Below are 25,693 nucleotides of genomic sequence, written 5' to 3'. Positions count from 1 at the left end.
GATGAATAATTTGGATAGAAAGAAATTAAAACAACCAAAGAGTCTAACATAGGTTGCGTTTGAGATAAACATTGAATTGGATTTTTGTTGCCATATTTTTCATACTTCTAAACAGTATTTCATACAAATTATTTATATATAAAAGTTTCATGTCTGATATTTATAAAGCAGGTTTTTTACCTTTTACTAACTTATTCAGTTGCGGAGGGAGGAAGGAAAAAAGTGAACGGGTTATAGTTAGATGTGTGGCACAAATATCAAACAAACATTTGAAAACTGCACAATGAAAATGTTACCAACATATGTATGGTAGCCCCTTATGAGTGTGTCATAAGCGTATAAATGCCATTTATAAAAAACAGTTTGGAGGTATGGGTGATCACAATCACCGGGATCCATATGCAACATTGTATTGTACGTATATTATTTCAGTTTCTACTTGAACAAATGTGTCACGTTACTCCAACTAGTTCGTAGTACCTCTTTAAAAAAATGTAAGCTCGTAGTTTTCAGGTTAAAAGCAACCGAAAACAATGGATCCCTCGCTACTACCCGCATAGTTTGCATTTCATTGCCTATCCCATCAGTGTCGCATTCTCTCATGCAGGCGAATCATGCACCGATAGCTTTATCACCCAGTTGCATGGCACGCTTAAAAAAGAGGCCATCAACGCAGCACACGGTGCATCAAACGAACAAGGTAGAAAAGAAAAAAAAAAAGAAAGAAAAGGCAAAGCAAAGTAGGGGCCAGGCCTCCAATTGGCCGGTTTCTTTCGAGTAAATTAACCTCCCAAGATCGCAATTGGCCGTGTCCCCCTTTCCCTTCAGGTTGAGCAGAATTGTTGTCAAATCAAGCAGCTGCACCGGCTGTGCTTTTCTTCGCGACGTTTATAAGCTAAAATTTAAATATTATAATATTAAATTTATAGTTAATTTTGGAGTTTTTAAACTGAAGTATTTTTAGAAAAGCTTTTGGATCGCTAAGAATATATATGTGTTTTATTTATATATATTTTGTCTGTAAATATGAAAAACCAAACCATCACCTGCTTGATCCTTTTGGTGGTGCTGAGTGTGAGAGGATCAGTGCGTAATGCGGCCACCAAAAACCAGGAGCCAACCACCGGCCACTAGGGCGATCTACTTGCAGAGGCAGCTGAGAGCCAGAATTGTTCAGTCCGTCAAGTCGGCTCGGTGGATTGGTGAGAAGAATACGTACTCCTGTCAGATCGCCGGGTTGGCTAGAGCATGCACTATGCTCCGACGTTGCGTGCCGCTTTAGCCCACCACGTCGGAGCACGTATGACAAATAGCTGTGGACCGTGGTCTTGGGGAGGGGCGCGTTCCCTCTGCAGAAGTTGGTGGCTCTGTCAGAACTTTCTCAGTGAAAGCAAAAAAGTAGAAGGGAGAAGAGGAATGCCCCGAGGTCGTCGCCGAGGTTGTGCCGCCGCCGCTCAGGCTCAAATTCACCGACACCAAGCTCGACGATGAGAGCAAGACCCCGGAGGGCGCCGCGCCGCCGAGATCTAGCGCCGGCGAGCTCCGCCACGCCCCGCCCCACCTGAGGGCTCGGGGACGCCGCCACCGTCGCCGAGATCCCTCAACGCCGAGCTCCCGCGCCCCGCCCCAGAGCACCGTCGCCGCCGAGATCCGGTGCCCCCGACTGCCGCGCCCTGCCCGAGGGTTCCGCCACCGCTGTCGAGCTCGCCCGCCGCCGAGGAGCTCGCGCCACCGCTGCTGAGCTCCCCCCGGCCCCCCCCCCCCCCCCCCCCCCCCGCTGAACAGCTCGCGCCCGCGCCCGTCGAGCTCCTCTCCATGGGCCGCCGTCGTCGACGTGCTACCCAACTCCTCCTCCGCCGCCGCCGCTGTGGGCCGCTGCATGCGCCGCATCACCAGATCTCTCGAGACTCGAGAGGGAAAGAGAGAGGGGAGGCCGGAAGGAACGGTGGAGTGACAGAAAAAAAGAAGATATTTTTATGAGACCCACCTAAGGCACTGTGTACTGTGTACTGTGAATGTGAAGAGTGCACAGCTTCATCCTACGCGGTATTTTTTTTCTGAGAAAATGACCTGCACAATGCATGCCCTTAGAGAATTCACCTCGTGGATCACCCAGCTTGCTCGCTGAGCAGCAGGAGTAGTGCAAATTTTTAGTGGTGCGGCCGGGCCCAGACCACGGGGCGGGCTGGTTCACAGCCAGCGGCACTCAAGGATGACAGCCTTGCGTCCGTGCAACTTGGTCGCCTGACCTGACCTGACCTGACCTGACGCCTTCTAGAGAGAGCGTGCGATACGCTATGTTACGCGGGGTCCAATTGATAAAGGTTTCCTTTGCTGGGCAGGTGAATTTAGGAGTTGTTTAAATCGATATTTGTCCCACTCACGATTTTCAAATACAAATATATATATTATTGAACTTTGAGGTGATGTTTTTTAAAGTCTGCTTTCTTTCGGGCTTATTTGGAGGGAGCTACTTCCTCGTTTAGCAGTAGCAGTAGCACTCTCCCCATAATGCTGGATGGGATGGCTTTCACAAAGAGTTTTTATTCTTTTTATAAAAATATAATATCAAGTTTGCAATACATAATTATTATATGCTAATTATTCTGTTGTCTTGTATACTAAGATATAAGCTATTAAAAAATACTGCCTTTATCATAACGATGGCACTCTCGCACCTGGTATGAAGCTGTTATTTTTTTGGTAACTCAAATTCAGTGCTTTTATATAACAACACAAACTTTAGTGTATGCAATATTACTTTCGTTTCAAATATAGAAGGGAGATGCACAACCAGTTACACCGCAATAGTACAAAAAATATGCACATATTTGTACATAATTTTGTTTTCTCCATGACATTAAAGATGTCCGATCACCCAAACTAGAAGTCATTTTTCTCATATAAATATATAAATATTTTGTACACAGACGCACAAATCTGTGTTTATACATTATTGCTTTATTTTCGATCATACGGGAGAGATGCACAATGACGCACACCATAATAGTGCCACTTTATTTTAAAAAATGCTGGTTTTCCGTAAATATTTGACCATGACCCAGTTAAGTAATTGTGGGACTGTCAAGTGCAACCATCACTTCATATGCGGAAGCCATGCCATTGGTCCCTCTGTCTCAGGCAGCAATCTTTTTTTTTTTTTACTTTTTCATCTGATAGTGCTTGTTGTTTTCCTTGGTGTCGTCACGGAGCAAATACAAGTATACCGCTCTATACGCTCGAATAGAGATTGAGATTTGTGCATAAACAACTCACAGATGTTAGCCAAGCATTCTATACTAGTTTCTGCCAGAATCATATGATAGGTTGGAAGGCTATACAAAGGCTCCGCAATTATCCTGTCTTGCAGAAAAGCCCAATGTTTATGTAGATTCAGTAACGACTCCATATAAGCATTCTAATATTTAAATCATGTACTAAATATAAACATGTATTACTAAACATTAAAAATTTATTCATAGTAAAAAATTCACATTTAAAATTATTCTCATTTTGCCACATCCATCCTAACAATTTCTTATTTATTCAAGAATAACATAATAATATATGCTAAATAAACTAAACCTGATTACATCTTGAGGGTAGTACACAATAACGCACAACCAAAACTCACAAGTTTGCATAGAAATTAACAAAACAACGGAGGTTCAAGTCGGAAAAATTCTCCAACCCCTCCATCTCCCTCCAGCAGGTTCACGTCGCGGTAACCGCGGTAACCGCGCCTCCGCCGAGGCACGGCTTCGATAAGCTGCGATAACCGAGTTTAAATTTAAGAAGAATTTAAAAATTTTGAGGAAATTTAATTAAAAAATATATGTTGTATATGTTGATATATAGTGTAGTTTTGTCAAAGAAATTAATAAAAAAATTATTCCTGGTGTAATTAAAAATCATAAACGAGTATTTCGGGAAACAAAATTAAAAAATAGCCTATTGCAAGTAATATTTTATAGGAAGATGGTCAAGAATATATTGTGTTGAGTCATTATTAATTTACACTTAGATACTTGGGTACATAATGTTGAAATACAAATATACAACGATGGATATATGAAAAATATATATTTAGAAAAATTATACGTGCATCTTAGTACATACATAAGTTTTATTTGTAATAATGAGTAGTAGATATAGTTGTGACGCAGTAATCAAAATAAAGTTGTCCTTACTTGTTATTGGAGTGAATTATTTGGTGAAGGGTGATATGTCGGTATATGTTTGTATGTTGCAATATCAAGAATTTAGAAAATGTCATGTGAAATTTTCTTGTTTTCCCTATAACATGTCCTATTATCATAAATATAGTCACAAAATATTTTCTTATTTTTTATGTATTTTTTTAGATTTTTTTTAAAAAATTTTGCATTTGACATCGCATCTGCGGTCTCCTCGCGCTAACCGCGGTTTTGGCTAAAAAACCGCGCGGTAAGCCGCGGTTCTCATGTGTTGTTCCAGTAAGTAGTTACCGCAGTTTTCGCGGCTTACCGCGCAGTAAGCCGCGAAAACCGCACGAGTTTAAATTCTATTTTTTTGATTCAAATTCATCACAATTTTTATGGTTACCGTGTGGAATCCGCGAGACCGCGGTACCGTAGTTTTGGCGGCTCGCACGGTAGGGAACCCTGCCCTCCAGTCCTCCATGATATAACCCGCGTTGCTTCTTTTCTCCCACTCCGCCATCGCTTCCCTCTCCCCGACTAGAGAAACGAGAAAACACAGAGCTCATTTTGCCAAAGAAACCGAGCCAAGACATGGCGCGCTACCACCCCGCCTCCATCCAGGACGACATCGAGGCCGGCTTCTCCGGCCACTCCGCCTCACCCGTCAAGCCGGCGTCGTCGCCTCGGCGGCCCGGCGGCCGCCTCTTCTGCGACCCGTGCGACGACGCCGGCGACATCCTCGCCCACCACCACTACCTCGACATCTGCTTCCGATGCCGGAGACCCCTCGGCGGGAACAGAGACATCTTCATGTACAGGTAAATATTCAGCACTGCTACTGCACCTGCGCATATACTGGCCTGAACCTGAACAATCAATCAGTTTCAGTTTCTGACGGCGTTGTGATTCTCTCTGCTCTTGCAGAGGCGACATGCCCTTCTGTAGCGAGGAGTGCAGGCAGGAACAGATCGAGATCGACGAGGCGAGAGAACAGAGATCGAAGCAGACGGGGAGGGCAGAGCAGGAGAGACAGAGGCAGAAGAAGCAGAGCCACCCGAGGATCCCGGTCTGGGCGTGGTAAACAGTTTTGGTCGCGAAACAATAGATCTTAGCAGAAGCTCAAGAACCGAAGGCATGAGGAGACAGTTCGTCCATGGCCGTCCGTGCGGATGGAGAAAGATCCAATCGAGCACACACGGATCAAACAGTTCCACGGACTGCGTCCTCTGTCGCAACCAAACGGATCGGCTCCCTTTCCTTTTGATCTCCGCAACAAGGAGATGAAGAGCCAATTCAGTGTGTGAATTTTTGTTTCTTTGCTCGGTTGCAAATCGCAAGAATATGGCGCGTCCGTGCAACCGGTGCTCGTTTGTGTGCGCTTGTAATGTAACCTGTAATCTGTTGATATGGAAGAAGCGAGAGGCGTAAATAGCTCTCTCCGATTTCTCATCAGCTCGGTTGATTTCGTTACTCCATGCTGTCTCCTACATGCTCGTTCTTCGTCGAGTTGTTTTCTTGCACTGCGAGAGCTGACGATGTTGCAGGTCCTGCAGCCGCAATTACATGGTTTTTCTGATGAAAATACAGTTCAAGCGGTTATTATTCAGTTCCCCTTCTCGACAGAATTCATTCAGAAATTTAATGTCGTCGCCGCCTGCTACTGTGCATAAACATGCTATCCCCTGCGCCTGCGGCTGCTGGCCCGGTCATCAATGGTCAGAGGTGATTTGTTCTTTCAGTTCCTCGCTGAGGAAATATCGGCCGTGAATTGTAACACAGACCGTCTGCTCCAGGACGAAAAAGTCGGAAAGGTAATAAAGAAGGGAAGAAAGCAACGCAGGCTTTGTGCTTTGTTTTTCGTGGCTATGTTATGTCATTCGTGCATCTTGCTTCCCGGAAACTTACACGAGGTTAATGGCTAGCAACTAGCAGAATTTGTTTTTTATCCCAAAGCATTGTAAATTTTATAAACACAATATCTCCTAATCAACCCTGTCTGACAGATGGCCCAAAGGAAACAATTTAAACACGGTGCCCACATGTCAGCCCCAGCAGCCAGGATAGAATAAGCAAAGGGCAAAGTATTCCGGTAGGTACATCAGTACATGTAGCGGCGTCATCACGTTCTCTGTAGTCTGTAGCAGATGACGTCACGCCCTACGCTCTCTCACCATCAACAGAATTAAACTACACAAAGCATGTTGGCATTACTGCGTACTCAGGACCTTATTACAAAACAAAACCAGAGAGATTAACAAAATCATCCTCGGCCGTGGCGTAGATTTTTCACCGTTTGTGTGGCTCCCCAAGCTGCGCCCCATGTGCAACCGAGAATCCTTTTAGGCAATCTAGGGCCTTGGCGATACCCAAAGAAAAAAAAAATGGAAAAAACGATCCCGGATTCCCTCGCCACGTTACGCCCTCCTCCCAGCCAGCGAACCAGCTCGCGGCCGCGCCAGCGAGAGACGAGGGCATATCGCCGTGTGCGTGTGTGCCGGTGGTTCGGTGGTGCGTCCCCCCGCGCGGCCGCACGTGCCGGAGCCTCGCTGTGCTTGCTGCCTCCTCCTTCGTGCTCCCTCTGCCCGCTACACGCTTGGCTTAGCTACAGCTCTCTATCAGTCTGAAACATGTGAGGGCTAACCTGTTACTACTAGTAGTACTGGTACTAACCACGCTAACTTAAAACGGTTTAGAGCAAGTTCAATAGTATAGCTAACTATTAACTCCAATTCATCTATAGTCAATCTAATAGTTAACTTATACGATAGTTACCTATAAAACATTAATACATGGTCTTATATGTCATACACACATCTTGTTTTGGAGGGCGTGTGCAGACTATAAATTAGTAGCTCACCTCTCTTTTCTCTCCTCTTATCTCTTTAAAATATGCTTATAGCTGGCTTATAGCCTGCTATTGTACCTGCTCTTAGCGCTAGCTGTTACTACAAGCATAATCACGGTGCATCACGTGTTGCGAAAGAAGATCCTCTAACTTAAATTTCTTAGTGACATTGGTTACTACTATGGCCGTGTTCGGTGGTGGGGTATAAGTTAAATTATGCCCCGGCACGGAAAACGTACTAATAGATTAGTACATGATTAATTAAGTATAAATTATTAAAAATATGAAATAGATTAATATGATTTTAAAACAACTTTTCTATAGAAAATTTTTGCAAAAAATTACACCGTTTAGTAGTTCAGGAAGCGTGCGCGCGGAAAACGAGAGGAGCTTAGTTAACTAAGCTAGTGTGCGGAACGCGGCCTATATAGATCTGTGAATGGTGGAGTCTATATATCACTTATTATGTCTTTTTAACCCATCCTTTTGATTCCGCTTATATTTATAAACCAAAATTTTAATTTTAAACTTTAAATTTTGGGTTGATTTTGAGTTTTTTTATCAGAGTTTACTTTTCTGTTTTATTGATAAAAATACATATGTAAAATATTATTTATAAATTATTTTTATTTATCAATATGCCAGCCAAACAATTAACATCTTTGTGTTTACGCAAGACGATCTTGACCCATAGGATGCATGCTACTGCTACTCATTCGGAATGCGTCGAACAATGGTATCACAGGCACGGCTCACGAGAGAGTGTTGCTGTGGCGAAGCTGGATTCTATCTCGGCTCGGCTGGGAAGGGCTAAAAGCCTGAAACATCCCTCTCCAGGAAAGGGTGGATAAATACTGTCTTCGTCTTTATTTACTTATCACGATTAATTATTAATATTAAAGTAACTTTGATTAACAATTAAACAATTAGTTAATAATTAATTAAAGTTATACTGATGTATGTTTATACGTCATATATCACAAATATAATATTTTTTAATATATATAATATTTTTTAAAAAAGGATGAATAGTTAAAGTTTCTAGATAAACGATAACATGTGTCAATTATTTGAAACGAGAGGGAGTGGACGGTGATTTCAGTGGGATTAGTGGCACCACGGTTTTCAAAAGTTGACGTATGCTGCTGTCGTGTCGAGATTCAAGAGTAACAGACACCGGTGAAGGCGATGAGAAATGTTCGCTTCTTCAGGGCGTAGTTGTCAAGAAAATGACCTAGATAGTAAATGGACAAGTGGGATATATACAGGTAGGATCCACGTATAATTTCTAAAAATACATGTTGAGGTGTATTCACATGTACTAGCATGTTACACATGTGAGCTAGACATATTAGCAATATAGTTTCGATTTATGGCTTAATAAATTCTTTGTATTAAAGTCTTATAGCATTTGTGTGATCCTAGTAATCTAAAAGTAAATGTTAAAAATCCTAATTTAACTCAAAATTTAAGTTTTAATATTTAAAATTTGATTTATCAAACATAAAATTAAGCGAATGTACTAGAGCATACAGTACTTCAACATGCCGGTCAGTCGGTGGTAAAATTATCAGCACACGCATTTCGTCAGAGAAAGAAAAAGGAAGAAAACAAAGTTTGCCAGTGCGACACCAACAGCAGATTGGAGAATGTTTCTTGCAACCATGACAGAATACTTTTGTAGCACGCAGTAAAACTGAAGCATAACGTTAAAAAACGTAGATCGTGATTCCTTCCTATGTCCATACGACATACTGATTATTAAGGTAGGTGAAAAATATTACAACTAATGTACTACTATCTGTAAGGAAGAATCACGCGCCAAGGGAAGCACGTTCATCTCTTCGAATCTGTGATATCTATGCTGTCTTTAAACTTTAACCCCCTGCTCGTTGTCCATAATTAACAATTTGTCACAATGCACAGACGCCTTGAACGGCTCCCATTTCCTCGCTAAATCTCCGGCGGCTAGCAGAGTTGGACCAAATTTTGCAGTAAACAAGAATCACAAAACCGATAGAGAGCAAACGCAATTTTCCCATGTGTATCATGCTGCGTTGATTGGCGTCCTCTGCTATTCATAGGTTTGCCGTCGGACAGTGTCAATTCCCAGCCTCTCCTTGTCTTCCCGTGGCTAAAAATGGGGCTGGCCGGCGGCCTATTTGTACGTTCCTCCGGCGGACCGGAGCTCTGCAAGCCGGCCGAGCCTCCTTGACGTGCAGTTCGTGCCAAGACCCGCTCCTGCCCAGGCAGGCCTTGCTTGCTAGCTAGCCAGCAACGCCGCGCCGCCGTCGGCATGAAGGGGAGCGGTGCCGTGAAGCCGTCGTCCATGTTCTACGTCCACGAGTCGGACGTCGCCCCCATCCACCACTTCCTCGAGGAGTGCTCCCTCTGCTGCAAGTCGCTCTCCGGCGACATCTTCATGTACAGGTCGCCGCGCGCACGTCTTGACGCCCCCCCACCCGCATCCAGACGCGATGGAAAAAACGAAAACTTGATGGGTGGTTTTGTTTTTGTCCCGCGTGCGTGGGCCGCAGAGGTGACACGCCGTTCTGCAGCGAGGAGTGCAGGCAGCAGCAGATCGAGGTGGACAGGGCGAAGCACCGGCGGAAGAAGCGCGCCGCGGCGCACGCGGTGTCGTTGCGGAAGGAGCACCGGCACAGCCACCACCACAGCCACCGGCACCACCACCAGCAACCGCAGCCGCGGGCGGCCATCGACGCGAACCCGTGGGCCGACGCGGGGTTCACCGCGCGAGGCCCCGCTTTGCGCGTGTGACCGACCCGACCCGGGTCGCGGTCAGGTCGGGCTCGCTCGCGTGCGTCGCGCGGAGGCCAAAACTTCATTTTCTTTTTGCGAGTTCTGGTGCAACACGGGCAGGACGACGGAGACAACTACATTATAACAACAACAAAAACTACACGCACGAGAGCCAGTTTTTGGTTGTACGGAACTGGCGCTGCACTGCTACTAGTACTATACGTACGTACGCACACGCGTCTGAGAGGCCTGGGCCGAGTTGGCCTCTGGCTTCCTCGGGCGAGCCGTGCTTTGGTTCTTTTTTTGGGGGGGGGGGGGGGGGGGGGGGGGGACTTCTCACTTCGTGTAGAGCATTTTCCCAAGGTTAGAACTTTGGAGCCAGGTAAGAGCCATGGATGGTCGATTCATGGGCTCTCCTCCATTCTTGCCCCCTCTGGGTTTTGGCCGCTGTTATGCTTTTGAGGAATGAAATAGGATTTTTCCCATAGAGCTGTGAGCTGTCTCCATTTCACCTTGCTACTTCCCTTAGCAGTTCTTAGGTGTGTTGTAGGGTTATAGGCAGATTTACGACGAAATGGTCCTTTGTTTCTTAAGAAATGCTTTTGCTAAAACTTGGCAGCTGCTAGCTTACAAGGTATTGTCGTTCTTTTGCCACAGTGGAAGCCGTTTGTTTCGCCGAAGCAGTTAGGGGATTTGGAGGGTCATCAGGGGCTTGTCCGTTGCCAAGCGGCAAAATCGAAAGTAACCCAAGGAATCCTGACCGAAAAACAAGTTCTTCAAGTTAAGGTTATCCTAGATGTTAGTCTGGAGTAGAGTGGTCAAAACACAAAGAGAGTTGTGTATCTTTACTACTGTCAATGCAAGCTTGTTTACTTGTTCTTTAGATACAGAGGGGAAAACCCACCGGTTCCAATGTATTGAAACCGACACAGGCTTGCTTTTTTGCTTGTTTCTTCCCTACTTTATTTCTGCTGTGGTCCATTCTAAGATTGTGAGACTCAGCAAGTTTTATAAACACTCATGGTGTGCTTTCTATTAAAACTGTACCGAATGAGAGAAAATGATACGAATCAATGACACATATTAATATATTGTGAACTGCAAGGCCGGTTATTTGAACTTTGAACACAAAGCAGGCCTGCAATAGTGTCGCATGGAAAGTTCAGACTTCTAGGGTTGGGGATCAAACCAGTGGCGGCACCGTTATCTCAACATATGAGCGAACTTCTGTTTGGAAATACAGGAAACTGACTCACGGGTCTCTATAGTAGGCATAGTCTGATATGGTTAGCTGTAACCTATCGTTGACCTGCAAATTACAGGTTTTGTCACTAGCTTTTGCTACAGCATCAGAGGTTCTCAAGTGAAGGATTTCCTGTCACCTTTGCAATCTCACTGATGGCAACCTGAGTTTTATTGAAAGATGAACCAACAATCAAGAACCACATAAACAACCATATACATACATGTCGATGAGATTGATCTACATTCAATATGGATTAGCTCAACAAGGACAGCAAAAGGAACACAAGAGAATAAACTGACGGGAAATTGGAGCCGGTGATGATGCAAACAGACAGATAAATTCTGCCAAACTAACATTATTATAGCTACTTTAAAAAGCTCCAGTTAGATGCGTAGGATTAGATGCCCCCGCAGTATTGTAAGGAATACAACCAAAGCCGTGGATTCTCTGTGGGATTTCCTGCCCGATTTTCCGGTAATCTTTTTCCCTGCCAAGTCCGACAGAGAAAAGCATGTGCATATTCCGGCAATAGCGAGGAGCACAACTGCACAGCTCTTCTTCTACATTGACCGTCCCCACTGATCATGCTTTTACGTGGCACCATATTTTCTCCTCCAAGATTCGGACTTCTCTTGTGGTAGAAAACGAATCGACAGCTCAAACTTTTCAAGCACAACAGCACAACTTGTTGTCTTGAGCAAGGCCACTGAGCAACTACTACTAGCAAGTAATCGGACTGCTCTTTCAGATTGTTGCATCAGTTTCAGACAAACCCAGCATGAGACGAACGAATTTCGCCGAGATCTTTCCTAAACCTAACGGATCAAAGAAGGGCAAAACCAAGATTTGTGCTGCTTTACAGAAACGCGAATCATTGGGTCCATCCAGCTGCATCACCGTGTGTCTCCCCAGCGTGAGACGCGGCCCGGTTGGAATCCAGGAGACCAAAATTTTGGGTCACCTTGTCCTTATTTTAACTCCACATGGAATACTTTACTGACCTTTGCTAGCTACCAGCCTACAACTAGGTCCGTGCTTTGATCGCAATTTCTTTGAGACGTTTATTGCCACAGCGTCCAAAAGTGACCACAATACCACCAAGATCTATACCCAATTAGTAATAACTAGTGCTGCTCGTCACCAATAATTCGCTCACTTTTGTTGGGCACTGCGATTTTGCTGTTTTGTTACAGAATCGTACGCACGAATCTCGATGGTGGTCTCAGCAAATTTAGAGCTGCTACAGTGTGAGCTAGTGCCTGGAGACGCGCTCAACCGGCGGCGAAAAACTAATAGGCTATGCTAGCTGCTGGCTGTACGGGGAACCTGCTTGCCGCTCGGGAGGCATGCCATCAGAAATTCAGAAATACACAGTACACGTGGTAATAGCACACAGCTACTAGTAGCTGGTGAATCAATGCTGACTGCTGAGAATCTGAAATATAGTACTCCTAGTAAAAATGCCGCTGTGGTTGTAGTAGTAGTATTAGGCCGGGTAAGTTCGTAATTTTTTTTTTTCAAAAACATCACATCTAATATTTGGACATATAAATAGAGTATTAAATATAAATACAACAAAAAACTAATTACATATTTATGAGAGAAATCGTGAGACGAATGTTTTGAGCCTAATTAGGCCATGATTAGCTATAAGTGCTACAGTAACCAACATGTGCTAATAACGGATTAATTAGGCTCAAAAAATTTATCTCGCAATTTTTTGGTGGAATCTTTAATTTGTTTTTCATTTGTGTCCAAAAACCGCTTTTGACATCTGATCAAACGTGTGACGTGACATTTCTACAAAAAATTTTGCAATCTAAGCGCTGCCTTACTCTCCCAAGTTTAATTACTACTAGTACTAACGTTTTAACAACATCATCTTTGAAACATATGTTTAAACTTTGATTTTTCTGTTATAATAAATCAAGAATAAATAAATATTAATTTTTATTAAAGCATTTTGTTAGACTTACCTATATTTGTTATGCTAGTGCCTTCAGATATAATACTAAAGTTTTCAAATTTAACCTTAACTTTATTTAAAACGATAATCAACAGGAATTATGCAACCAGTGGCACCCTACCAGCTGCAAGATGCATTGGAGTTAGCTTGCGTACCGCACCCACTTATATAATTTATTTAGTTAGTGTCTTTGTAGAGAGGTAGATGACCTAATCTTGGATTCTTGGTACTGCATATAAAATTTGATTAGCTGGCGGGTCCTAGCTTTATGAGGAAGAGCTCCAAGCCTCTGAGTCACACACGGTTTAGCCATGGTGGATTTAGGCTTTAGATCGCGGCATTAGGCCCAACCCGTTAAGTACATGTCCAGATTGTTTTGACACGGAAGGAAGGGATGTAACCCTGTGGTACAATTGCAACGTTACATCTGGGGGAAGGCTCCCATGCTTGTACCGTTTTTATGGTGAGCTCAGCTCAGCACAGCCCGTTGTTCAGGCACCATCGCTTTTGTGTTGGGCACCTTTCTCGCTTGACTTTAACGTTAGCCAGCGGCAAAGGTCGCGATCGATTCTTGCAAAAGTAATGACGGCGAATTTACCGTCCTGTGGAGTGTTTCAAGGCTGCGAATACGGTAAGGTCGTACAGAGACAATGAACAGGATGAGCAGAAGGAGGCAGTTTCGTCCAGGTTCAGGTTGTTGCGAAAACGGAGAAAAAGGAAGGTCAAGAAGGGTTAAATCACACATGAAAAAGTAAGGATTTTTCAAGGTAAACGATTGGCAATGGATCTAATTTTATTATTCTGCACTGCTAGTAGGATAGTAAAAATTATATAAAGGTAAATTAGAGCTAAAATATATAAATCTATGATAAAATTATGTGTCATATATTATTTTAAAATAGATAAATTGATAATATGTCTTAATAAAGTTTGAAATAAAAATATTTAATATATTTATAAAAATATATAGATAAATTGATAAAATTACGTCTGGGCAATATGTTGTGTGTGATGTTTCATCCCTTGTTTAAAGAGTCACTTAACATGGTAAAAGGTATGATCCCAGAAATCTCTGAAACGTTACTGCGATTGGAAGCGAAGCAACTGGTGGCAAATGTGTTTCTCATACATTTCGTTCGATGGCTTCAGGCTTTGAGATCATGCAGAGCGTAAGACCGCAGCACTGCTACTTAACCTATAGTTTTGTAGCCTCGAGTTTTTAATGGGCGTGCTCGGAAGACTGCGATTGGTCACGGTCTCACGGGATATTGGAACTCTACCTAATTCTGTCACTAGGGATAAAAGGTACGTAAATCTAAGTACCCTAGCATGTGTGCTTCCTCCGTCCCGAAATAAAAGTTTATTTTCCAGTTTTTAGATACAATACTATTTGTCTTATTTGAAATTTTTTTGCGATTAATACTTTTATTGTTACTAGATGATAAAATATGAATAATACTTTATGTGTGATGATTTTTTTTTTATTTTTTATAATTTTTTTAAATAAGACGAATGGCCTAATCATTGGGCATAGAAATTAAAAAATAATGTTATTATGAGACGGAGGTATTATATACAATAGATTATGACGTTCTAGTCTTCTAGAAGTGGTTTTTTTATTTTGGAAAAATGCTCAATGGGTGTTGTCGCTTAACACAATCTTCAATTATCAAATAGAGTCAAGTCATGGCTTCCATCCGTGGAGCTGGAGAGGAAAAAGGGCACTAGCTCTGTTCATTTTCTCACTCAGACAAAAAAAGAGTAGAAACAGCCATATCATATTTGGAAAAAAAATCAACAACATATTTGTAAACAAAATATAATTTTTATATACGTATCCTTAGTGATTTAAAAACCAATATTGAAAAATAAAATTTGGTGATAAAACCTAAAAACAAACTCCAAATTGAAAATTGAAAATTTTAGCTTATAATTATAAGCAAAACGAAAATATGAGTGTGTACCAAATATGTACTAAATTTGTTTTTTTAACATTTGTCGTGTTTGATTTTTGAAATATTTGTTTAATCACTCATCATATTCAGTTTTTGAAATATTTAAAATTTCTTTGGTAATAAAAGACACAAAAAATAACAATTGTACATTTTTATAATATGGATGACGAAATATAAATCCCAAAATGAAAGGTTTTAAACATTAGGAAAACCGGAGGAAGTACGTGTCACGGTAACATTTTTTCCGACATCTATATTGTTACGTCGGAAACAATGAATCTGCAAAAAACACGCAATCACACACATTTGCCATCGGTAATTTGTCGAAAGAACACATGGGCAAAACAAATTACATACATCAATATTCCCAATAAGACGGGCGCTCTTGCAAAATATTTTTATTTAACGTTGTTGATTTTTATATTACCGTTCATCTTAATTATTTTTTTTAAAATATACAAAACTGCAACTCATTCTTAAAGTTTATTTAGCAATAAATCAAATCATAAAAATAATAAATAAGTATACAAATTTTTAAACACAATAAATAATCAAACTATAGTAGCACAGACTTTTTCAGCCGTATACGCGCACCAAACGTATCACGTGGAGCAAAATTGTACAGCTAGTGGAGCATTACAGCGTGTGCAGAAAATATCTATGGGGTGTCGTTTCATACCGAGATGGCGGACCACCCAAGGCGTACCCACCGCGCACACGCGCCGCGGGCCCACCGGACACAGGGGCGTGGAACCGGTGCTGCGCGTCTGGACGGTCACTTTCATATTGCTACTGCTCCGCTGCGTGTTAAAAGTCCCGTGACCTTTCCGGCGACCCCGTTTCGTGCTCCATGACATGTGGGCCCTAGCGGTGCATCTCTTGCTTTCGTCTCTGCAGTCCCTTTCCGGGCTCCATAGTTTTGCAATATGAGCCAAAATTTGAATTTTATAACTTAATTTTAAACTTGATTTTATGGTTTTTTATCATGGTTTATTTTATACATTTCACTTTTGAGTCGCTATGGACACGTATATAAAAGTTTTACCTGCAAATTATTTTTCGTTTGTAAAAACGTGTTTTCGCTTATTCCACCAAAAATCGAAACGATGGGAGCCTCTGTTGGAACGAGATCCTCTGCAGTAGCAACATGGTAGTGCAGAGAGCAACAGTTCCGTGAATTTGATATATCTCATGACCGTTCGGATCAAAATGGATGGATGAGATATATCACTACAGTATTTGCTACAATAATGAATAATACTTTAAACTTACTGTTGCTACAATATTAACATTGTTTATGGCATTAGACTGTGCAACTCATTGTTCATTTGCGTTACTGTAGAGGAACCGGACCCCCTTTCCGTTTTCCTTGCAAAATGGAGGTCTCACTCTCACCGTCCCAACCCTAAGGTTTATTTAGCTTTTGTTTTCTTCGTTTATACTTAAAGTTTAAAATTTTAACAATAGATGATTTTATGATTATTGGTATCATAGCTTATTTTATATTTAGATTTTAGATCGCTATAAACACGTATATAAAATTTTAATTTATAAATTATTTTTATTTATAAATATGTCATTTACCTTTTTTTTTCTCTTCTTTAATAAGTCAAACGACCACGCTCCCAGTTCTGCAATTTATAGTGTTGTGTACTCTCTTAATTTTCAAAACTAATTATTTTAATATTCAAATTTTATACCAAAACAAAACATTTTTTCACTTCATAATATTACTAGCCTCATTTTTTGTTTCTGATTATGTTTATATACTATAATTTGAATTTTTTAGTCTAGTTTCCAGCTTAGTTTCTAAATCGCTAGGAACATATATATATATATATATATATATATATATATATATATATATATTACTTATAAATTATTTTTTGGTTGCAAATATACGATTACCCCTACTTGTTTTATCAATCACCTATTATTTAAGATTCTTCCTATTTTTTCCTCCACCTATCCTCCTACCCTTTTAAATAAAAAGAACACTATAGTTTTTCTCTTAATCTTAACCCATGCCAAAGAAACTATTAAATGCTTATATTTTAGGATGGATGTCGTACTAGATTATCAACAGTATAGTCACTGACAAGTTGAGATTTTGAAACTCTTTTCCAGTTTCTGTCGTATGTTTGGCATTAGAATCACTGGAAGATTTTCACATAGAGTAATCCAAATTGGAAATTGTTTCTGACGGGGACATTCGATCCACAATCTAAATAAAGGGCATGTGTCCCCAAACTTTGTTTGGACCCAGAACCAAACAAATCAACGGACCACCGGGGACACATGACCATGTCTAATCTACTAATTTAACATTTCAACTAACAAAAGTGCATTGCTCTAGGGGCTAGAATTATTAGTACAGAAAACGTCAAACATATTCACCTAAGAAAACAAAAATGCAGGAAGGTGTTCACCAAACGGCCATTTTCTTGTGCTAGAGTGACCGACCTAAAAGGACGATTAGTACTCCACTATTAAGAATTTAAGAGTCCAGTTTTGTCAGTGGTAAAGACAGGATGATGAGGTTGGAACAGTGAGCTCTTTAGATGACAAAACTTGGTAAGAGAGGGGTGTTTTATCCTAGTTTTAAACTTTTTAGATGACATGTCACTTTAGTTAATCGTATCCATAAAAATTGCATTGAGGATGGCCTCAATGCAGTTAGCGCTCCATCGGAATAAAGTAACTGTTCATCAGAAGTTCATTAAACAATTAAATTCTTGTAAATTTCCCAAACATATGTTCCTACGAGCACAATGCATTGTTGACTTGCAGTTCATGCCGTCTAAGGGCTCTTTCGTTCGTAGGATTTTCAATAGAAAATTGGAATAATTTACACCGTTTCCTGTGAAAATTCCACACAGTATATGGAAAAGAGAAAAAAAAACTTCATTAAGTAGAAAAAAAACTTCATTAAGGACCAATTAAACTTAAACTCTGTCGAGGTAAGGGGAAAGTAGCCTGGTAGAAGGATGGGCGTCAGCCGTCAGGTCATTTTCACCGGAGTAATCTTTTCTTCAAGGTAAGAAAGTAAAAAAGAAAAAAAAACTAATGCATTTTCTTGTGGCTGCAGGGTTTGAATTTTTCATGCCTTTCTCAGGGTTCACCTTCTTTGCTTTTTAAAGAAAAAACAAGCAAACATATTTAAAAATAAAAGTAATTTCTGAATAAAAACTTATATTATTATATATATATGTATATTCTTAGTGATAAAAACTAAGGCTGAAAATAAACTATAATTCTAAAATGAAATTTAAATTTAAATTGAAAATTTTAAATTTTTTAACTTTAAATTTTGACTTATAAATTTATAATCATAAACAAAGTCGTAAAGACAGGGCGTCAGTACTCGCCTTCTGGCAGCTTGGACGAACAATCTGGTTCCCTGCAATATTTTAGACGTGCGGCCGGCCGGCGAGGGTGAGGGGCCGAGGTCAATTCAGTGTGACAGTGTGTTACACAGTAACCTGCTATTATTGATGTACTTAAGGACTCCCGCTAATCATCTTTCACCACCTAGAAACGAGCCCACGAAATGACAAGTTTATAACGTTGTCTTCTGCAACTGATGACCGATAAGGCCGTAACAGGGCATTCTCTTTCTCTTCCCTTGTCGACACGGTCAGCACAGTAACTGTCGCGCTTCAGCACAGGAGGGAATCCATTGCCGTCAATTTTGTCAAAAGAGAGGAAAAAAAATAAAGAGAGGTAATTACCGGATGTCCAGGTTGATCTGATGTAAGCAGGCTAGGCCAAAGTAGCTTTAGACTTTACGCTTACTCATTCCTCACATGATTTTGAGTGCTTTGGCCAGTCCAGAGAGACGGGAGTAGCAAAGGAGACAGTGAAATCCACATCGAAGGTGACGGGCATACTTAATTACCGGAAGTCTACATGCCAATTAGCCCAGTTAACTTTGCTTCAACTGCTAGTGGCGTAGACGAGTTGCACGTATCTGGCGTAATCCTCACTTGCTCCACTGCCTACACACACCCCATTGGCGTAGTAGGGTTATCGGTTGATCAAAGCATATACGAGGTTTTTTTGAATGAAATCGAAACATATATGGTTATCAGTAGTGGGGAAGAGATGTGAGCTCTAATCAACCGTGGTTACATGCAGGTTTAAGTCCCAGTCGTCGCCATAACTGAGCTGCCTACCAGATCTGAATTTACTGATCATCCCGTACGCCAGTACCCACTTTCAGTTCTTTCACCTCTGTCTCCGAGATCTAAGGCATTATTTAGTTTTCAAATTTGTTTTCTAAAGACATCACGTCGAATTCTTAGACATCTAAATAGAGCATTAAACATAGATGAATCAAAAAACTAATTACACAGTTATGTAAGAAATCTTGAGACGAATCTTTTGAGCCTAATTAGTCCATGATTAGCCATAAGTGCTACAGTAACAATGACGGATTAATTAGGCTCAAAAATTCGTCTCGCAGTTTCTAGGTTAGCCGTAAAATTCGTTTTTTCATTCGTGTCCGAAAACCCCTTTTGATATCCGGTCAAATATTTAACGTGACATTTTTTCTAAAAATTTTCTCAATCTAAACACCACCTAAACATTATCCCCTGTTCTGCAGCCCGTAATAAGGCCAGCATAGTATTTACTGGGCCAAGATTGTCACCAATGCAACGCCGGAATTGCTGTTGAGAGACGGAGAGAAAAAATCCATTTGTCAGCGTCTCATGCTTTCAGTTAGTCCATATTTTGGTCAACAAAAGAGGGTAATTGCCAATTGTCTGTGACTCAGGACGGGATCGCTGGCACACCGGGTGGTCAAAGGTCAGGCGGCTGCAGCCTATCCACCCCTTAAAATTTAAATTTTTAACTTTAAATTTAGAATGTTTTTATGGGTTTTTTTATCATGCTATATTCTTTTAGTCTTGGCTTCCAAATTACTAAAAACACACGCGCATATATATATATATATAATAAATTTTATTTATAAATTAATTTTCGTTTGTAAATATGTGTTTGACATTTTTATTAAAATTCCTAAACAATCACCCACATGTCCCAGTCGAAGAAGCAGGTTAGTGGTGTATTCACACTATCTAGCCTAGCCGTCGAAGTGTTGAACACGACGGAGCGTTGATGATTTGCTTGCTGAGGGCTGCCTGCAGCGTGCCATGCATACTTTCGTTTGTAAAGTGGAAAGTTCCTAAAATTCAAGTCCCTGGAACATGAAAAAGGTGTATTACTATTGTGTTATGTTGCCCAACTTTTTTCTCGATTTTTGCATTCATGATTCTCAAGCTACTAAATTATGCATGTTTTGTGAAAAGTTCATATATAAAAATTTATCATTTAACATTTGTACAGCAGATTTTTAAAATTGTGGTAGTGAATTCTATTGTTTATATAATTAATTAACTATCAAATAATAGTATAATATTTTTATGTTTTATCTTTATCAACCAAACAATACAACATAATTGGATGTGTTGTATGTTTTCTGAACTATATGTGTTTCAAAAAAATAAATGTTTAACGATATGTGTTTCAAAAAAAATCTATAGAAAATTCTATCATCTCATATTTATAAAACATATTTTTAATTTTATAATAGTTAATTATATCATTATAATGTTAAATAGCTATAAAAAATAATATGATAATCTTTTATTTTTATCACTCAAAAACAAACCCTACCCCTTGCAATCCACCTACAATGAGCGAAGTAATATCACGAGCCAATTGAATTGCATTTGCTGCTTCCGGGGAGGAAGAAACAAACAAAATGAATGCCATCTATTACTCCCTCGCAGCTCATGTGTTTGTTTGCCTGGGGCAGACGATTTCCACCGGTCCAATTCGGGATACACGGATGCGACCGCGATTGGAAGCAGCAGCAGCGGCAGCATGCGGCTCTAGGGTTCGCCCACCGCACGAATCATTAACATGTGTGGTGGGTGCAACACACTAGGGTGATCTAGGACTGTGCGTCTGTGTGCCAACCTGCAAAAGAAGCCCTAGACAGTTCTGTACTACCATCTTTGCCCCTAAAATACAATTATGTTTGATCATATGATAGGGATTAAGATAAAAAAGAATACAATGCTTCTTAATAAATATAGAACTGATGGGGGTGAATATGTAGGCGAGGGTAAATTAGTAAGATTTTTTTTAGATGTGATCGATAGAAAAAATAGTACCTTAAATAGTGTTATAAATGCTTATATTTTATAGATTTAAATTCTAAAACGTTTAATTTTGGAATAGAGGTAGCATCTCTGTACTATAAAGACTATGTTTATCTCTCATCAATTATCACGCAAAGACGTCCTTTTTGAGCAATTATTATGTTGAACTTTTATGAAATATTAAACATATTCATTAAAATTTTGTAAAAACCCCAATCTGTCCCAAAGTAAATAAAACTTTTACTATGAATTAGGATGATATTACTAGGGTGTGTTCTTCATTCAAGATTATTCTATTTCTTTCTCAACTTTTATGTGTACGCTTTCTAAACTGCTAACTATGTACTTTTGCAATGTGTTTATTATGTTACATTTTTCAACTCGACCTTTTAACTTTGTAGTAATTAGTTTTATTATTTATACCATCAAATAACTATTAAAACAGACAATTTTTCATCTTGCAGTCTTCATCAATAAAATAAAACTACATAGGATGTGCTATATGAAGTCTTATGTTTGTTTATTACCACCCCGTTTCATAATATATGACTTTATAGCCTTTCCTAAATTCATTAATTGATAAATATATATAGATTCATTAGCATTTATATGAATCTAAACGAGACTAGAAAGTTTTTTATTGTGAAATGGAGGGACCGAGGGAGTATGGGTCAAAGAGAATCGAAGAAATACATAGGTTTGTTTGTTTTTACTTTTTACGATGAAGATAATGAGAAAGATCTATTGAGATTTGAAAAATTGAGATCATTCTAATCTATGTAACTTAATATTGATTTGTAAATATGAAGGAAGCACACGGTAAAGTCTTTGTAATGTAAAGTAGTCTCAGACTAAATCGTCCCATTATTTTGCTTCTGCTTATATTTCTAAAGTAAAGTTTAAATTTTTAATATTAAATTTAAAGTTAACTTATCGTAGTTAATTCTCGTTCTTTACCTTATACCTTTCTAAGAGCGTATATATAAAAATATTTTATTTATAATCATTTTTGTCTGCACATATGCCGTTTAACCACGATTTCACTGATCGGTGGGCCGGAAGAGGAAACAGCATCAAAGAAAGCAATCCCGGTCCACGTTACAGAAGCAAGGGCGAGAGCGCTCATGAAAATCAGCAAAAAGGAACAGAAAAATGAAAGGAAGAGGAAAAAACAAATAAAGGTGGAAAAAGGGCGCCCTCCGCGCGTCGGAGGAAAGCAGCGCGGGGCCCAGAAGGCAACGGATCCCACTAGCGAACACCGTCAGGTGGGCCCCACTGCGCGGGCCCACCATCCACCCCGCGCAACTTAATAAAACCACCCTCCCACCGCCTGTCTCCCCTTTAAACACAGCAGCGGCACGAACGAACCCCTTCCCGGCCCCGGACGGAGCCCCGTCCCCTTCGCCTTCACCTCGCGCCGCGGCGGCCCCGAAACCCGACGGGTGCGCTGCCGAATCGAATAACCGGAAGCCGCAAAGGTTCCCCCGGTGGATCCCTCCTCCTCCTCCTCCTCTCTGATGGACTCTGGGGGCGAGAGCGGGAGCGGGGGTGGGAGCCGCGGTGAGATCACGCTCGCCATAGGCGGTGGCGGCGCGTCGGCGGCCGCCTGGACTCGGCTGGTCAGCTCCGGCGTGGAGGACGTGCTGGTGGTGAGAGCGGGTGGCTGCCCGGGGGTGGTAGTAGGAGGAGGTGGAGACGGAGCGGGCGGGCTGCTGCTGCCGTACGGCCACTTCCTGGAGGCCTGCTTCCTCTGCCGGAAGCCGCTCGCCAGCAACCGCGACATCTACATGTATAGGTATCCCTCTCCCGCTCGACGCAGCGTGCTCGGCTGATTTCGGTGCGTGTTCTGCTGTTGATTCTGCTTTACTGTTTTTGCGTGGGGTTCGTTCGTTTGGTGTATATTTGGTAGCGGTGGGTCCCGTGGCCGGGGCTTCTCCGGCGTCGTTGGAAGCTTTGTTTTTGATGCGAAGAAAAGGAAATTTTACCACTGATTCAGCTCAAGTCTGCGGGAAAAGTGGGAGTTAGTGCATATTTCTCAGATAATTTTTCTCTCATCTGCGGCGTCCTTTGTCTGTGCGTTAGGTTGGAGTACGTTTTTGAGCTGAGCAGCTGAAGGGAAGAAATTTGTGCGAGCATCATTCAAAAAAAAAAAACTTATGCGAGTTATTTTCCCCTTCTCCTGGGTTTGTCGTTGGTGTAAAAGTTTTATCATTAAATTCGTACAAACTCTGGTTTACTTTAGCGCGTGAATACATTAAATTCTTAGTGGCCTTAACAGGTGGGCTTATTTAGATGTCATCAAGAGTAGATAATGGAGTTGTCGAACTACCGAGTACTATTTGCTCTTTGTTTATGATGCTAGTGATTGCAGGGACTACGATGCAAGGCACATATGATTTCTTGCTGCCTTTTCCTCTACAACGAGAGGAAATGAACGTTTTTACTGTTGGGTATATTGAACCGAACTGTTTGTTCTCGGATCTTTTGGTTTCTTTTTAATTGTGATCTTGTGGTGGCGGTGGTGCAATACAACTATAGAAGAGATCTGTGGTTTTGAATTTATTTTCAGTTTTTATGTAAGAAACGTAATTGTTCATTGATGTGTGTTCACCAGAACTTCTGATGAAAGGGACCTGCAACCTAACAGGATCTTTCTGAATCTTATGACTTTGAATTTTCCTGTTAAAGAAATTGCTTGTTAGCTTGTTTAAACCGGACGTTGTAATTTCAACATTGTAGTATTCGTTGGATACGGCATGAATGTCATAACCGAATAGATGGTTCAGAAATGTAAACTGTGATGATTTAAACAGTGAAATGTAATCCCTTTTTTTGGACAATTAAACTAATTCTCTGTTGAATGTAATTCTTAGACATAATTCCGTTCGTCCTTTCATACTAGCTGGTAGGCTAGGCTAATAGCTATATTCACATTCATGTATCTATAAGTTTGCTAATTGATGATCCTGCGGTTCCTTTGCTTGAGCAGAGGGGACATTCCGTTCTGCAGCGAGGAGTGCAGGAGGGAGCAGATCGAAATGGACGACGAGGTGGAGAGGAAGGAGACGAAGAACATCTCCAAGAAGGTGGCACCACGCACCCCCAACCCCAGGGAGGTGGAGTCCACTCCCAGGCCTCCCAAAGCTCGCGCCGGCTCAATCCTCGCCGGGTGACAAAACTGACATGGAGGGAGGAGGGAGTGGAAGTGTGGAAAGCTCCCCCGGGATTGGGCTGCTCGTTTTCCCGCAAGCCAAGACCAGATCCTCACCTTACCACCAGAAACTTATCACTTACAAGCTACATATATGGGTTTGTGTTTTTTTGTTTAAACCCCCCTTGCTCCTTTTTGGTGGTGTTGTTAGTGCCTGCCTATATTGGTGATGATGATGTATAGAGACGGAATGAAAAAGGAGATCAGCGCTGGTTATTTAGAAGTGACTGGCTGACTGCTGCAGCTTCGTGTACTCTTTGTTATCAAGGGGGGTTTTCTGGCCTTCGTCTTGGGGGTGTTGTGAATTTTCCTACGTGTAGGTGGTTACTGTGGTAGGTGTAAGGTTTTTTCTAATGAAGCTGAGGAAACATATGCCTTTAGAAGAAATAGACACATGGATGAATGAATCCTTGACCTTTTCATTTGCTATCACCTTTTTTTTTCCCCGGTGAAGATCTTGTGTGAGCTGTGACAGGAAGCTCAGCAAAGATCTTGTGCTTGTTTGTTATGGCTGATGGAGCAAGCGCGGTTCATCGACCCTCGATCAGGGATTACAAAGGGTACAGTTCTCCAAGAAGCTTTGAATTATAACTTTATCAAATGACCCTAACTTTACAAACTTTAAAACATGTAACAAAGCACGAGTACTTAATACTTTTGCGTGACCGGATATCAGAAGAGGTTTTCGGACAAAAATGAAAAAAAATGAATTTCACGGGTGGCATGGAAACCGCGGAACGAATCTTTTAAGTCCAATTAATCCGTCATTAGCGTGTGTGAGTTACTGTACTATCTATGGCTAATCATTTACTAATTAGATTCTTTTTAGATTAAAAAAATCGTCTCACGATTTCTCATATAATGGTGTAATTAGTTTTTCAATTTATTTATATTTAATACTCTATTTAGATGTCTAAATTTAATGTGATATTTTTGGATAAAAATTTTTGAGAAGTAATCGGGGCCTTACGCAAATACATTCGGTAAAACAGAAGTATAAAATGATGTTACACGTGGTACTACCTGACCTACAAACAGAAAGGGCATCCGTCCTCTGATGTGTCAACGAGACGGGAGGAAGACAAAAACAAATCAATCGCCAATAGAGAATACAACGTACAGTCCTGACCAAATCTACAGCAGGCCAGACGTACTCACAGTTTCACAGTGCAGGCTAAACGACAGCACCTCCCAAGCTACGCTCCCTTTGACCCCTAGCATCTACGGGACGAATGCTGCACTACCACTGCACTGGAGTACTATAGCACTAGTACTACTGCAGCTGCCACTTCACTTCAATTCTCTCTTTCCCGTCACGGGACTTGTGGAAGAATAGAGAAGGAAATGAATGCCATTTGA

The 25,693-nt window shown here is 41.1% G+C and overlaps 3 protein-coding genes across 4 annotated transcripts; all 3 read left to right on the top strand.

Moving 5' to 3' along the window:
- The first annotated feature begins 4,706 nt into the window (after positions 1-4,706).
- On the top strand, positions 4,707-5,651 carry LOC102717979 (FCS-Like Zinc finger 1-like). The gene is made up of 2 exons (XM_040523464.1): positions 4,707-4,999; positions 5,106-5,651. Exons 1-2 carry the CDS (start codon positions 4,773-4,775, stop codon positions 5,260-5,262), a joined length of 384 nt encoding a protein of 127 aa, XP_040379398.1. The 5' UTR covers positions 4,707-4,772; the 3' UTR covers positions 5,263-5,651.
- Positions 5,652-9,228: 3,577 nt separating this feature from the next.
- Positions 9,229-10,727, top strand: LOC102721834 (FCS-Like Zinc finger 2-like). Of its 2 annotated transcripts, none has more exons than XR_001550058.2 (3): positions 9,229-9,456; positions 9,564-10,008; positions 10,444-10,727. XR_001550058.2 is itself a non-coding variant. In XM_006653647.3 (3 exons), exons 1-2 carry the CDS (start codon positions 9,323-9,325, stop codon positions 9,802-9,804), a joined length of 375 nt encoding a protein of 124 aa, XP_006653710.2. In that variant the 5' UTR covers positions 9,229-9,322; the 3' UTR covers positions 9,805-9,829; positions 10,444-10,727. The 2 variants fall into 2 exon arrangements, 1 of the variants encoding a protein (XP_006653710.2); XM_006653647.3 differs by having other exon boundaries at positions 9,564-9,829.
- An 11,753-nt stretch (positions 10,728-22,480) lies between these two features.
- LOC102717700 (FCS-Like Zinc finger 2-like) lies at positions 22,481-24,763 on the top strand. Its single transcript, XM_006652642.3, has 2 exons — positions 22,481-22,918; positions 24,113-24,763. Exons 1-2 carry the CDS (start codon positions 22,641-22,643, stop codon positions 24,294-24,296), a joined length of 462 nt encoding a protein of 153 aa, XP_006652705.2. The 5' UTR covers positions 22,481-22,640; the 3' UTR covers positions 24,297-24,763.
- Positions 24,764-25,693: the final 930 nt, after the last annotated feature.

This window comes from Oryza brachyantha, chromosome 4 (assembly GCF_000231095.2).
Source record: "Oryza brachyantha chromosome 4, ObraRS2, whole genome shotgun sequence".
In the NCBI taxonomy this organism is placed as follows: Eukaryota; Viridiplantae; Streptophyta; class Magnoliopsida; order Poales; family Poaceae; genus Oryza; species Oryza brachyantha.
Note: the sequence above shows the minus strand (reverse complement) of the source record. Positions and strands in the feature narration are given on the sequence as shown.

Excerpts from the sequence above, each read along its gene's own strand:
- LOC102717979 (XM_040523464.1), top strand. The coding sequence starts at position 4,773 with ATGGCGCGCTACCACCCCGCCTCCATCCAGGACGACATCGAGGCCGGC. Across the intron at positions 5,000-5,105 it reads AGAGACATCTTCATGTACAG|AGGCGACATGCCCTTCTGTA; the intron begins GTAAATATTCAG and ends CTGCTCTTGCAG.
- LOC102721834 (XM_006653647.3), top strand. The coding sequence starts at position 9,323 with ATGAAGGGGAGCGGTGCCGTGAAGCCGTCGTCCATGTTCTACGTCCAC. Across the intron at positions 9,457-9,563 it reads GGCGACATCTTCATGTACAG|AGGTGACACGCCGTTCTGCA; the intron begins GTCGCCGCGCGC and ends CGTGGGCCGCAG.
- LOC102717700 (XM_006652642.3), top strand. The coding sequence starts at position 22,641 with ATGGACTCTGGGGGCGAGAGCGGGAGCGGGGGTGGGAGCCGCGGTGAG. Across the intron at positions 22,919-24,112 it reads CGCGACATCTACATGTATAG|AGGGGACATTCCGTTCTGCA; the intron begins GTATCCCTCTCC and ends TTGCTTGAGCAG.